The sequence below is a fragment of the Pollachius pollachius genome (assembly GCF_949987615.1).
Source record: "Pollachius pollachius genome assembly, chromosome: 1".
Lineage (NCBI taxonomy): Eukaryota > Metazoa > Chordata > Actinopteri > Gadiformes > Gadidae > Pollachius > Pollachius pollachius.
Window position 1 is genome coordinate 24447738 of NC_136934.1, and position 13716 is coordinate 24461453.

General features: G+C 43.2%; 1 protein-coding gene across 1 annotated transcript in view; it reads left to right on the plus strand.

Annotated features, from left to right (window-relative positions):
• The window catches only part of antxr2a (ANTXR cell adhesion molecule 2a), a 48908-nt gene that overhangs the window by 23033 nt on the left and 12159 nt on the right, over window positions 1-13716 (plus strand). The window contains exons 13-16 of the mRNA XM_079748601.1: window positions 4698-4748; window positions 5130-5219; window positions 7183-7353; window positions 7435-7515. Of these exons, the coding sequence (XP_079604727.1) occupies window positions 4698-4748; window positions 5130-5219; window positions 7183-7353; window positions 7435-7515 (393 nt within the window). The remainder of the gene's footprint in view (window positions 1-4697; window positions 4749-5129; window positions 5220-7182; window positions 7354-7434; window positions 7516-13716) is intronic.

Here is a 13716-nt window from a genome sequence, read left to right on the forward strand (position 1 = left end):
GTTTCTGCGAGTCTGTGTGCATCCCCACCAAGACTGTTACCATCTACAGCAACAACAAGCCTTGGTTCAACAAGGAAGTTAAGCGCCTGTGTAAGGAGAAAAATCACACTTTCAAATGTGGGGACAAAGAGCAATACATACTTCTTAAATACAAACTCCGGAAGGCAGTTAATACAGCTAAAGTCAACTACAGATTCAAACTTGAAAACAAACTCCAAGATCACAACATTAAGGGTGTCTGGCAAGGCCTACAGGCGATCACTGACTACAAGACAAAACATCACGTTCTTGACTGTGACTCCTCCCTGCCAGAGCGACTTAATGACTTTTTCTGTTGTTTTGAGAACAATGGTGCCCAGACAAGTGCTCTGCTGCACCCGCTGTGGGATGGGCACTCTCCCTTTTCCATCCCAGAGCATGATGTCCGTAGACTGCTACGGCATCAGAACATCAACAAAGCAGCAGGGCCTGATGGTGTGACACCAGCTCCACTAAAGAGTTGTGCAGACCAGCTTGCTTCCATACTCACTTGCATCTTCACCTGGTCTCTTAACACAGCAACGGTACCTGCATGTTTTGAATCAGCTATGATCATTCCAGTGCCCAAGAAAAGTAACATAACCTGTCTTAATGATTACAGGCCTGTTGCACTTACTTCAGTTGTTTTGAAGGTTCTTGAGCGCCTAGTCTGTAGGTACTTGACGCACATTATGCTAGACCCTCACCAACTTGCCTGCAGGGCTAATAGGGGAGTGGACGATGCAGTTTCACTTGCACACATTTCATTCTGCAACATCTGAACACTAAGTCCACCTATGCCTGTGTACTGTTCATTGATTTTAGCTCGGCTTTTAATACCATCATTCCTGTCAAACTGTACAACTTTCTCCTGGCCGCAGGAGTTAATGCTCTACTTTGTCAGTGGATCTTAAACTTCCTATCCTGTAGAAAACAGTGTGTTAAAATCCAGAATATTGTGTCAAGGGTTCTGAACACTGGCGCCCCACAAGGGTGTGTCTTGTCACCTCTACTATTTTCTCTTTACACTAACAATTGTACGTCAAATTCTGCATCTGTCAAAATGCTAAAGTTTGCAGATGACCCCAATGTCATAGGCCTCATATCTGATGGGGAGGAATCTACCTACCGGAGTGAGGTTGAACAGCTGGTGCAGTGGTGTGAAGACAATAACCTAATCCTAAATACAACCAAAACCAAATAACTCATAGTTGACTATAGGAAAAAGGCAGGCCAGCACCTTCCCATCTCCATTAATGGGCAAGTTGTGGAGTGGGTCTCCTCCTTCCGTTTCTTAGGCACCACTATCCACCAGTCCCTATCATGGAACCCAAACATCAGTCTTATTATTTCCAAAGCTCATCAGAGATTATACTTCCTCCGTCAGCTGAGGAAATTTGGGTCAGTCAGCCAGGCATGACCCATTTTTATCGTGCAGCCATCGAAAACGTGCTCACCTTCTCCATCCTGCTCTGGTATGGTAGTGCTACCAGCCAGGACAAACAACAGCTTGAGAGGGTAGTACGCAGGGCCTCTATAATCATTGGCTGTAGTCTGCCTACCATAGACTCGCACAATGACACCAGAATTTCCAGGAAAGCTAGAAAGATCATCTCTGATCCCTCTCATCCAGCACACCACTTATTCACACTCTTACCATCAGGGAAGAGGTACAGAAGCATCACAAGTAAAACATCACACTTTAGGGATAGTACCTATTTACAAGCTATATGCCACCTGAACATGCACTAAGCACTTTACGGTCTTTATAGTCTACCTCACTTTGCACTTTTTGCACTACTGTACTGTACTTTACTGCTGCAGTTCTCTGCGAACCATGCATTGTGTGTTTTTTATGTGTGTTAAGTGTTGTACTCCTGTTTTTTATGTGGTGTTTTTGGCTTTTTGTCTTGTTATGTTGTGTTGTTATTGTTGCTGTGTGATACATGTGAGCATACCAAAACACATTCCTATCTATAATAAAAAAGCTATAATAAACTTGATTGATACTTGATACTTGATAACCTCAGCGAATACATTTGCAGGCAGTGTAGAACTCTTGCTGTCAGATCCTTTATTGAGCCAGAGAATGCTCTTGCAGACGATGTATAGGACTTAAATAAAACCTGACACCCCCCCCCCCCACAAAATGTTGCTGCTTATAGATTCAGGGATTTAGTTTTGATATTATTATTAAACATTTAAACCCTTTTTCTTGGCTGCTGATCACAGAAAGCCAACAAACACAAACGCATGTTCCCAACTAAAAGATTAATTAATCATTAGATTCATTAACAACATAATCATTAGTTGCAGCACTTATTCAAATCAGGGACTGAATTCAAAGCTCCTGACACATGAACAGGAACCTATTCATATGCTCTTTTCCACTGCTTTGCTGACAAACAAAAATAGCTGTTTTGGGTGTAATAGATGGTATATATGAATATCTATATCAGCTGTGAACAATATCATCCTCTAAGCTTTTATTAAATCGACACGTTGGAGAATAAGCTGAGATGATCACATCGGGGCCCGAGTGCAACGCCAGATGGCCCCCAGGTGCTGTCTGTTGCCGGGGTCCGCAGTCACGTAGGAGAGTGTGTCATCTGCTCGGGGTGGGCATGGAATGGAAGCATATTTTTGGAAAACCAACAACGCATTAGCATGTACAGCTGTAGCATGAAAGGGTGAATGGCAGGCTGAGTGTGAGGGTGAATGCCATGTATGCCAGGGTGCACTGAGGATGCATGCGAGTGGAAGATCTGCTTCTCCCAGGACATAGTACCTGTGCACGTTAATATCACAGGTATATTATAATACAACACTCACTCACTCACTCACTCACTCACTCACATTCACCTGATTCTGGGTTTAAGCATTCTGCAGTGGCTAGTGTCAGGTGGCTAAGTGCCCTTGGTGTTAGCGTCACATCTGTCCATCAGGTGGGTAGAGCGCAGCCTTTCGTGTCTTTAATGCTTTATTTACCCCACAATATGCCCCGAAATCTGCTGTGTAATTACTTTATAAAGGAGCTAATCCGCTGAGCGCGAGGTGGGCCTCTCACATGTTAATCAGCGTATGGAGAGGCTAAACACCAAGCCAGAGTGCTATTCATTAAGTCAAATTTATTATTTTCATTATTTTAATGACAACAGTAAGGGCGGTGTAATGGTATGCTTGCGCTTGACTGTCAATGAAACAGCTGCTGGGATCTATGATATGCAATCGTTAGTTTATTTTTATTTTTATGAACAACCAATTTAGGAAGTGCATAGCGGGTTAAGCCAGTACCTATCCATCTTAAAGACTAATATACTAAAGGCTCCTTGGCATGCTGACCACATCTTAGCCTGGCGCTCAAGCCTTTTATATCTGGTACTTATAGGGAGATGCTCTAAAGGAGCTAACCGGTGTATGATTGGAAGGTAAGGGGAGGTGTTTGTTGGTTTCCATGTGCCAGGGCGGCTCATGTTTCTTCCTTACCTCCTTTGAGAAAACATTTGGCTTTCTGCAGAACATTTGAATAATTTGATTTCAGCTAAGCGTGGGCTGTACTTGGTGTTTAGATCTTAACTGTCCATCGTTGAAAACAACATTTAAACTGTTGGGCTGGGAGAGGAATCAGACATGTCCATCAGGAACTGTAATATTACGTGCTACACACTGGGCACTACAACTCTGGTGACTACACACTGGTCACTTTATGCTAGTTGCTATACGTGACTATACGCTAGTACGTGTACCCCTAGGGGTACTTTGGATGACTGCATGAAGCACAGTCCCAAAAAATGAGTGAGTATTTGCACCTTTTTAATGTTCATGTTTACACTGTCAAATAGAACACAGATACATTATCTATGTTCATTTTTTTTTATTTTCATTTTCATAGCACTTTTTGTTTTGGTGAAGGGGTTGTACTTGGTACTGGTACTCATTGGTACTCATCTGAAAAGATATCTTAGAAGGGGTTCCCTAGTAGAAAAAGTTGGAGAACCACTGCTCTACAGGGACTGAGTGTTTAAATACTGGAGAACCCAGAATGCAGGTGGTTGGAACAGGTAGGGTTTTTATTTCATGAAGCCAAATTAATCCATAACAGGTAGTGGGAAAACAATTTTTAAGTGAGGTAAAAAATAAATAAATGAATGAATGAATTTGCTTAACATAAAATCATAGAAGCAGACCAACCAACAGGAACTAAACTAAAACGTGAGACATGAGAGAGACTGTTTACTAAAAGGCTTGAACTAAAGGGAAACAAACAATTGTTAATTTATCATTTATATAAATAATTGTTATAATTATTAAGGTTAGATTTATCTATTAATTATCCACGCATTTATTGTATTAATTATAACTATTGTATTAACGACTACCAATCAGTCCCCATGGACCACACCTGCATCGCAACATGACTGCTGGACAACTGGCCCTCAGAGGGCCCTGATGGGATGGAGGACCCATCCACTTATGAGTGGTGGCCACCACAGCTAGGCTGTGTGACAAGATGATTCCCTTTGTCTCCTCCATCAGCCCTCCTCCCCTCTTTGCTTCCTCTCCCCCAGACCTCGACCTGGCAGGCTCAATGCGTGCCTCCTCCCCCAGACCTCGGCCTGCCATGTTCAGCGCTGCGTTAGTGTCTCATTCTGCTGACGTCTGATGTGTTTTTATTCCAGGTCATCAAAGACCCTCCTCCACCTCCTCCCCCCAGCCGGCCTCCTCCTCCCGTAAGTACAGCGCTCAACCACAGCAATAGTTCTGGAACACCAGTTGAAACCAGATTAGTGCACGTCTTAACCACTAAACCGGTTGAAACCAGTACTGAACCAGTTTGTTGGGACGTTCCATTACTCCTGCACCTGACTCATCCAATGACAACATAGTCTCTCAAGAAAGACGAGAGAATAAACATGACCCAGCCTACAGGTCTGTACTTTAGGTAGCCACATCTCTTGTGATCGGATCTATGGTATTTCGACCAATCACGACATTGTTGTTCATCTAAACACTCCCGGAATCATTGCCAAGCCAGGTGATTGTAATGCAGAGCTTAACACAGTATTGTGATGCAACTCTCTCTCTCCCCTCATCCCCACCCCCACCACCAGGAGCCAGAGCCAGACCACAAGAAGAAGTGGCCCACGGTGGATGCCTCGTACTATGGTGGAAGAGGGGCAGGAGGCATCAAACGCATGGAGGTGTGTTTCGTTTCCCCTCATCGCCTTGTGGAATTGTGTGAACTCTGTGTTGTAGCAAAGGAGGAGTGATGGTTGGGTGGAAGTAAGATCATGGGAGCAGGTATATTGGATGACTCCTGCTCCTCCTCCTCACTCTGCTGATGATGAAGATATGTCAAACCTGATGTGTCCTCCTGGAGATGATGTGAGGACATCAGGCTCAGAAACACACCTTCACGCCCCCCATCCTCGCCTTTAATCTGCAGGGAATCGCCTCTTAAATCCTTCTCTTTGAAGACAAGATCTCCTCCCCCAGGAATCTTCATGTAGTCATCATTAGAAGAGATGATCACTCCAGATGCCTCCTTATATCACACTTCAGCTCTCCTCCTCTCAACTCTTCTTCTCTCTTCTCTTCTCCCTCTCCCTCTCCCCTCCCCACCCTTTTCTCCTTTTTTTACCGTTCCTCCCTCTTTATATATGGCGTCTGTTCCTCTCTGATCTCATCTCTTCTCTTTTCCCTCTCTAACAATAAACACTAAGTGGCCCAAACACACCTTTCAGTCCCTTCCAATAAATCAACCTCACCTTCTTCGAGACGTTGCTGCCTTCATATTCCTCTTAGCGGAGCGGGGTTGTCGCTGCCCATCTCTCTCTGATGGTGAAAAGCTGTTCTGTATTGTGAGGCTTTAGTCACCGGCTCAGGGCTACGTTGCTAATTAATCAATGAATTAATCACCACTCTATTCACAGGCTCGTCAGGCTAGCGACAGATGTGATGAATTCAATAAAAAACATTCCCAGCTTAACAGACACAAATGCTTCCACATTCCCCCAGCTGTTTGCATCCCTCCCCCTGTATCAGGGGGAGGCTGCAGCGACCCACTGCCCCTGTGCCCTCATTGGCTTAAGTGCCACTCTAGCCCAAAGAAATAATAGTTTTGTTGTAGTTGTTACTTCTGCACACTGCACACACTAACACTCAGCCTCTATGCTAAGACTTACGTTTTATGCTAACACTCAGCCTCTATCAGCCTCTACTTACCCTGTATGCTTGCGCTCACCCTGTATGATGATTTTTACCCTCTATGCTAACCCTCACCCTGTATGATAACATGCTAACATTTCCCCTGTATGTTAACTCCCAGTCCGTATGCTGTCACTCAGCCTACATGCTAAAGATCAACAGTATACTCTTTGTTCAACCCTGCCAGGTTAATAACAGTGTCTAACCCTGTTTATAACATTGGATAACTCAGTTTGACTCAGTTTACAACCGTGTTTAACAATTAACTTTGACTAAAAGTCCTCTTTAAGATAATGTTTATGATTCTGCTTTAGCTTCAGATGCAATAAAGCGGGGTCTCTGGTCGTAATCAGTCGCAAGTCTGTCCCTGACCAATAAGCATTCATTAGCAGAATGCTAGCGTGTACTGCCAACAACGGCCCAAACTGTAAGAAATCAAACGGACAAAAGTACTCATTCATTCAACTTTTGAACGATGATCTATATTGAAATTGCAGAATCTAAAATAAAATCTGCGATGTTTCAATGACAAGTAGGTGAAAGAGATACATTTAGCCGTCTAGCCCCATAGACCCATATTCAATCTGCAATCAGGTGATCACCCCCAGTGGAATTCTGATGGAACTGCAACCAAGTTCGATAAAATGGGGCTCAATAGAGAGTGCCAAGGCTCTCCGTAGACGGGCTCTGGTTTGACTCAGTTTACAACAGTGTTTACACTGTATATAACACTGTTTAACTCAGTTCATAACAGTTTTTACGCTGTATATAACAGTGTTAAACTCATTTTATAACAGTGTTTAACTCAGTTCATAACAGCCTTAACGCTGTGTATAACAGTGTTAAACTCAGTTTATAACAGCCTTTTACGCTGTATGTTAAACTCAGTTTGACTCAGTTTATAACAGTTTTACACGGTTTATAAGATTTAATCTATCCTTGTTTAACTCTTGTTAGGTGCGCTGGGGGGAGAAGGGGTCCACTGAGGAGGGAGCACGGCTTGAGATGGCGAAAAACGCTGTGATCTCAGTTCCTGAGGAGGAGGAGGAGCCTATGGTCCGGCGGCCGCCACCCAAATCCATGCCCACCAATCAGAACGCAGAGAACAAGTGGTACACGCCCATTAAGGTGAGGCCACACCCTTTTTCTTCAGTCAGATCCTAGGTCACGTAAAACATAAATTATAATATAGTTTGTTTTGGTCCCCAGGGTCCGGTCGACGCCTTGTTGGCATTGCTACGGCGACAGTATGACCGCGTCTCAGTGATGCGTCCCACCTCAGCGGAAAAGGTGAGTCTGAAACACTGAAACCTACAGATTAGTAGTGTGCGGACATTGGGGAACACACCTGGTACCTCTAGACAGAGGGATTATATCAATATAACTGGAGGGGATATGAATTAAAGAAGTATTTCTCACTCTAAATATAACAGAGCAGAGACAGTCAGGGCTTTGGAAAGCTGCTTGTGTGCCTAGAGAGAGGAGAAATTGTTGTATTGCTGTTTAAATGCAGCTGTTGGGTGTGGGACAAATACAACCTTATATGGTCGTACCCTGGCAGCCGCCCCACATCCTTACTCAGAACAACATGTTCATCAACTGGGGACCTGAGAAAGTAGAGCCACACCCATGCAGATGTTTTGACGTCAACTCTCTAATCCACAAACACACACCAGATGCTCCACACATCCCACAATATGCCTCCATATTGTGTGTGTGTGTGTGTGTGTGTGTGTGTGTGTGTGTGTGTGTGTGTGTGTGTGTGTGTGTGTGTGTGTGTGTGTGTGTGTGTGTGTGTGTGTGTGTGATTGGAATACATTCATAAATGAATAGTTTGGTATATTATTTATCTGGTTATTTTCTTTCCATCTATTCATTGGTTTCCTTAAAGGAGAATTTCCCCGGTGGAGAAATGAATCTGTATTGAAAGTGGGTCATACATTTAGTCGAATAGTAACATAAATTTCAAATTTTATGCCTTCTTGACTGGAAAAAGGCAGACGTTAAAAAAAGCGTGACTTTTTGGCGCTTGCGGATTGAAGACGACAACTCCAACAATGCCAATCAGCATTCACTCAGTGAGGGACGTAACATAACAGCCAATCAGCGTTCCCCCCATGTAGTCCTGCGTGAACAGCAGCATGGAGGAGTGATTGTTGCCGTTTGCGTACTCCCGGAGCTCTATATCTAAATAATATAATATAAGATATTTATATAGGTATCTATATAATATATAATAGGGATGTAACGGTTACCGGTGTAACGGTAAACTGCGATAAAAATGTTGCCAATAACAATTATCGTTTTCATTTAAAATAAAATTATTATCTTGGTGGATAACCGCACCCGCGGTGTGGAAACCGTATGCTTAAATCCTTCCCAGCGCTTCATCCGAGTCTCCTGAAGTTGCCGCCCAGGCGCACTGCGTAGACTACAACATAATGTTTTTAAGTTTCTTGAAGTTGGAATCATGGCGGAAGGAGGAGACGAATAATATTCTATAATCGGTCAATCAAGAACCCCCCACGCACGCACGCACACACGCACCTCGGAGTATTCGAATAATATTCGATAATCGGTCAATCAAGAACCCCCCACGCACGCACGCACACACCTCGGATACACGCACACACAATGACACAGGAAGAGGCTTTTATGATTAGTATGAAATCAATCTGTTTATTTCACCAACTGCGCCAACGACATTAAACATTACAATTATTTTAACGTGGGCTTAGGCAGATAGGCCTACATGCGCCGAAAACAGATCGCTTTTTTTTCTCTTTTTTCTGAACACAGACCGCATGACGGAGAACTAGACACGTCAAAAAAAATAACTTCACACAGTGTGTCTTTTTACAATTTATTTGTTGCCAGCATTCGTAGTGTTGATTAGCAGAGTAATGACGGCCGCCAAAGACGTTGACGTCGCTTAGCAACCAAGGACGCTGGGGTTGAAAAGTTACCGGACTTCTTGCGGAGTGATACGATTGAAAAAAAAAAGACAGGCCCATGTAAGTGAACGAAGCGTTCAGCAGCATTGAGAAGAGCCGTGTAATAAATAACGATAGTCACATTCATTATTCAATATTCTACGTGACTCAGACTATTCGACGATCGTTTCCCATCCCTACCTTCTAAGAGGACTAATTCTGAAGTATGGGCATATTTTTGGTATTTAAAAATACCGCGATAATACCGAAAACCGGGATAATTTTGGTCACACTAACTGTGAGGTTAAATTTTTGTACCGTTACATCCCTAATATATAATATCACGGCCAAAAGCTGTGTGCGCCTCCAGATGATATTATGAATTAAAGACTGCGTCGGGTTCTGGGACGTCTCTGGTACTTCCACAACAAATAAAGACTCGTAGTGGGGGTTATCTTGGCCAGAGTCCTGCATGGGTTCGGGTAGGCTACCCAACGGGTGACCCCCCCGAAAATTAAGGTACTGTGTCGGACACAGGTGCTGGTCGGGTCGGACGCCTGAACAGCACGGGTCGTTCTGAACCACAACATGGAGGAGAAAGGGATTGTTGCCCGCTGCCGCGGGGCACCACCGCCGCGGGGCAGTGGTGCCTCGGCGCTGCCCGCTGCCGAGGCAGTGGTACCTCGGTGCGGGCAGCGGGGCTCCGGCGGGAGACAATCGGGGGCAACAATCAAAAACAAGAACCAGAGACGTCGGAGAACCCAATGCCGTCGTTTGAGGTTCATTATATTGTCTGGAGGCGCACACAGCTTTTGGCCGTGATATTATATATAATATTATTATAGATGCCTATATATTATATTATATCATTTAGATATAGAGCTCCTGGTCTCCCGCCGGAGCTACCGGAGTATTCTAGAATATATTGTGCACGGCTGTGTGAGCTGTGTGCGCCGGATGATATTATGAATAAACGACTGCGTCTCTGGTACAACATCATTGCTTCTTTAGCGTTTGTGTGATCTACCCGTCACACCGGTCAGACGGTAACGTCAAAATCCATACCATAGCGAATTCACACCGGGGAACTCTCTATACCGTTTATACCATACCCCCCTAAGTCCCACCCACTGGCACTGATCTGTAAGGTCTGTAGCGTCAGTGGGTCCCAACCCCTAGCCGGGTTTGAAATTGAGGAGTGTTTGTAGTTTTTTAGAGCCCCCCCCTTACACTTTCTGCTTTAAATTACGCATTTAATGGCGTCATTTAAAGCAGGAAGTGTTAGAGGCAGATACGGATTTCTCCTATCTCAGGGGAAAATGATGGAATGATGCAAGACCATTCAAAAATATGACTGGGTTTCTAAAGATACAAAGCTTAATGCAAATGGGTGAAGTTTCCCTTTAACCTACTTGGCTTTGTAGACAGGAGTGAAAGACAATGCACCCATTAAATCAGCTTGAATGAATAGAAGGAAATCAATACACTGAAATGACCAGATTACATTGAAATGGATCTCATGGAACATCAAGTTCTGATGCTAAATGTACCCCTTGATCTCACCTTGTTCGTTTTATTTAGTTTTTTAACTGAAGTTTTAAAGCGTCCCTATTAAAAGCTCTTCAGACATCCCAGTGGGTTGACGGGGAGGAGGGAGGTGTGTGTGTATGTTTGTTTGTTTGTGTGTGTCTGCGGGGGGAAGCTGGCAGCTTAGTTTCAGCCTCCTAGCATTCACTCTCATCTCTCCTATTATGTTATTTTTTCAATTTCTTTCTTAGAGGATTCAGATACACATCCTCACCCGGAGCAGCTAGGGGTTAGGAGTCAAGGAGGCAGGCTGCAGACATTAGGGATCGACCCCAGAACCTTCTGACTGGTGGTTGAACAGAATAAACGCTGGACTAGTGCCCCCCACCCACTTGTACTCTATGAAAGTGTAAACAGTGGACTGCCCAGTTTTCCCTTTCAGAGACACAACAAACAGACGTCCCCAGTCGGCCTGGCAGACAGGCTGAGGGGAGGGGGGAGGGGCTTGTCTTTGATGGCCAATAGGAATCCCTCAGGCTCATGAATGTTTCAGAGCTCTGCTTTCATCAAGTTATTCACACAGGTGGAAAGAAACAGGTAGTCAGACATACCCTCCCCTACCTCCTCCTCTCCTCTCATCTCCTCCCCGCCTCTCCTCCCTCCCCTCCTGATGAACAGAGCAGACCCGGTGAGGCCAGGGGAAGGGAGATGTGGTGAAAGGAAGAGAAAGCGGGTGAAATCTATCTTTTTGTGCCCTCACATGGAGAGCCCCAGGGTGCTAGCGGTAGGACACAGCTGCAGCTCCTCGCTCGCCCCGGGCGCTGGGAGATGTGATGTGCTGTGACTGTCGTCAGCCAGGGAGTTACCACACAGCCAGCCTGGCCCTGCAACATCTGCCACCTCAGAGAGAGAGAGAGAGAGAGAGAGGGAGAGGGAGAGACTCCTTTATGTTAGAGTGACGAAGAGATGGCCTGGTTCGACTATGACAAATCTGGCAAGGAAATGTCCAAATAACGTTGTGCCACTGTTTTGGGTTTGATGAGAACTTCATGGTTATGGTGAGGTTGTTCTCATAGGTTTGAGTCGAGCCCCTTGGTGGCTGTGTTGAAAGAGTGAAGAATCAGAGAGTGCATTCAGCCGTTATGTGTGAAGAATCGACTGTTTGAATAGAAGGGTGTTTTTGAAGCGTGTGTGTCTCCATTTCCACGCAGCCGTGTTATAGTCCAATTTGAATAATGAGGTATTTGCTGTCGTAAACACGCTGCCTAACTCCCCGTGAAGTAAATGTAATTTTTAATTTCACGATAAAAGACTGTTAATTGAAGGTAAACAACGTGGTGAATGGCATTAAGAGAGATCAGAGAGCATAGGATTACCTAATCAACAGCTAATTAGAATTAAACCAAATCATCACAAATAGTACACCTTTTTGGAAGGAAATTTGTCCCAGCCTCTCAGACAGACACAGACAGACCGATGGGAAGGCCGGCATGCAGATAGAAAGGAACACAGACAGTCTAATAAGTGGGTTTTGTATTGTATATTTATTTATTGTCTTTTGTATTGTAAGTGTATTTACTGTGTTTTGGTGAATTTATTCTGTTTTTTTATAATTAGTGTGTTTTGTATGGTTTATGTATATAGTGTATTTGTATACTTTTGTGTGTTTGTTTGGTTGGTGTATTAGTGTGTTTTGTCTAGTTAGTGTATTTAGTGCGTTTTTTTTATTGTGGGTATGATGGTGTTTTTTGTAGAGCTAGTGAATTTACAGTGTTTTTTTTTTGTATGTAGTGTGGGGGAGCTCTCTGTTGTAGCCAGGACAAGGTTGTGTTGGAGGGGTTAACTCTAGTGCGCAGCGGACTGGACAGATTAGGGGGGCTGCACTGCTTTGTACATTTGATAATGGCCTTCATCTTCTCTGACTATCCAGATGCACACACAGACACACACACACATATATATATATATATATATATACAGTATATATATATATGTATGTATGTGTATATATATGTATATATATGTATTTGTGTGTGTGTATATATATATATACACATATGTATGTATATATATATATATATAACATTAAAGACTATTGGCCACTGGAATTTATTTATTTACAATTTTGCTTGATTTCCATTTAATATATTATTCTATTATGTTATATATTTGTTAATATTCAGCATTAAGCATTTATAGTATGTTTGATGCTGTCTCAATTAAATAATATAGTTAATCCCTCCATTGAGTTACAATGTGTTACTTATTCAATGTAAAACCTCACTCAATATTTGGTTAATATTAGTATCATGAATAATCTTATAATTGTTCATAGTTTCATGATGAATGTTAACTTAATTTGAACCCACACTGGTATAATATATATTGGATTATGTCAGAGATATATCTTAAGTATTAAAGATATTATTAAAAAATAAAATTGAACAAAGTTATTCACCCAAACTTATGTAATGCAATACAAAATAATCAAATCTAAAGTTATTATTTGACTATATGTAAATCCAAAATATTAATATAGTATTATGAATATACAATATGAATAGTTATTTGTTTTCAACAATTGTAATTTATCTAATATTTATGACACTGAAAGCAGATGCTCTGCCAAGATGCCCTGAACATGAAAACAGATTTTAATATTTTATTGCGGTCTTCTATTGCGGTCAGCTGTAATCGTTTTCCACCCTCTTCTCTTCTGGATCACACAAATAATAATATTTAGATTATTTCATTTTGACTAAGGCATTTGTATTTATGTTCAGGGAGTTGTGTCTGGTTGTCTACTGGTTCTACTGGGTGGAGGGGGCCAGTGTGTAGCTGGTACCTGCCCCCACCCCCCTCCTGCTCGGTCTGATAGGATGTGACCTGATGTCCTCGAAGTCAACCGCCACTACCCCCAACCCAGACTGGTGTGTGTGTGTGTGTGTGTGTGTGTGTGTGTGTGTGTGTGTGTGAGAGTACCATGTGTGTGTGTGTGTCCCCAGACTGGTGTGTGTGTGTGTGTGAGTGT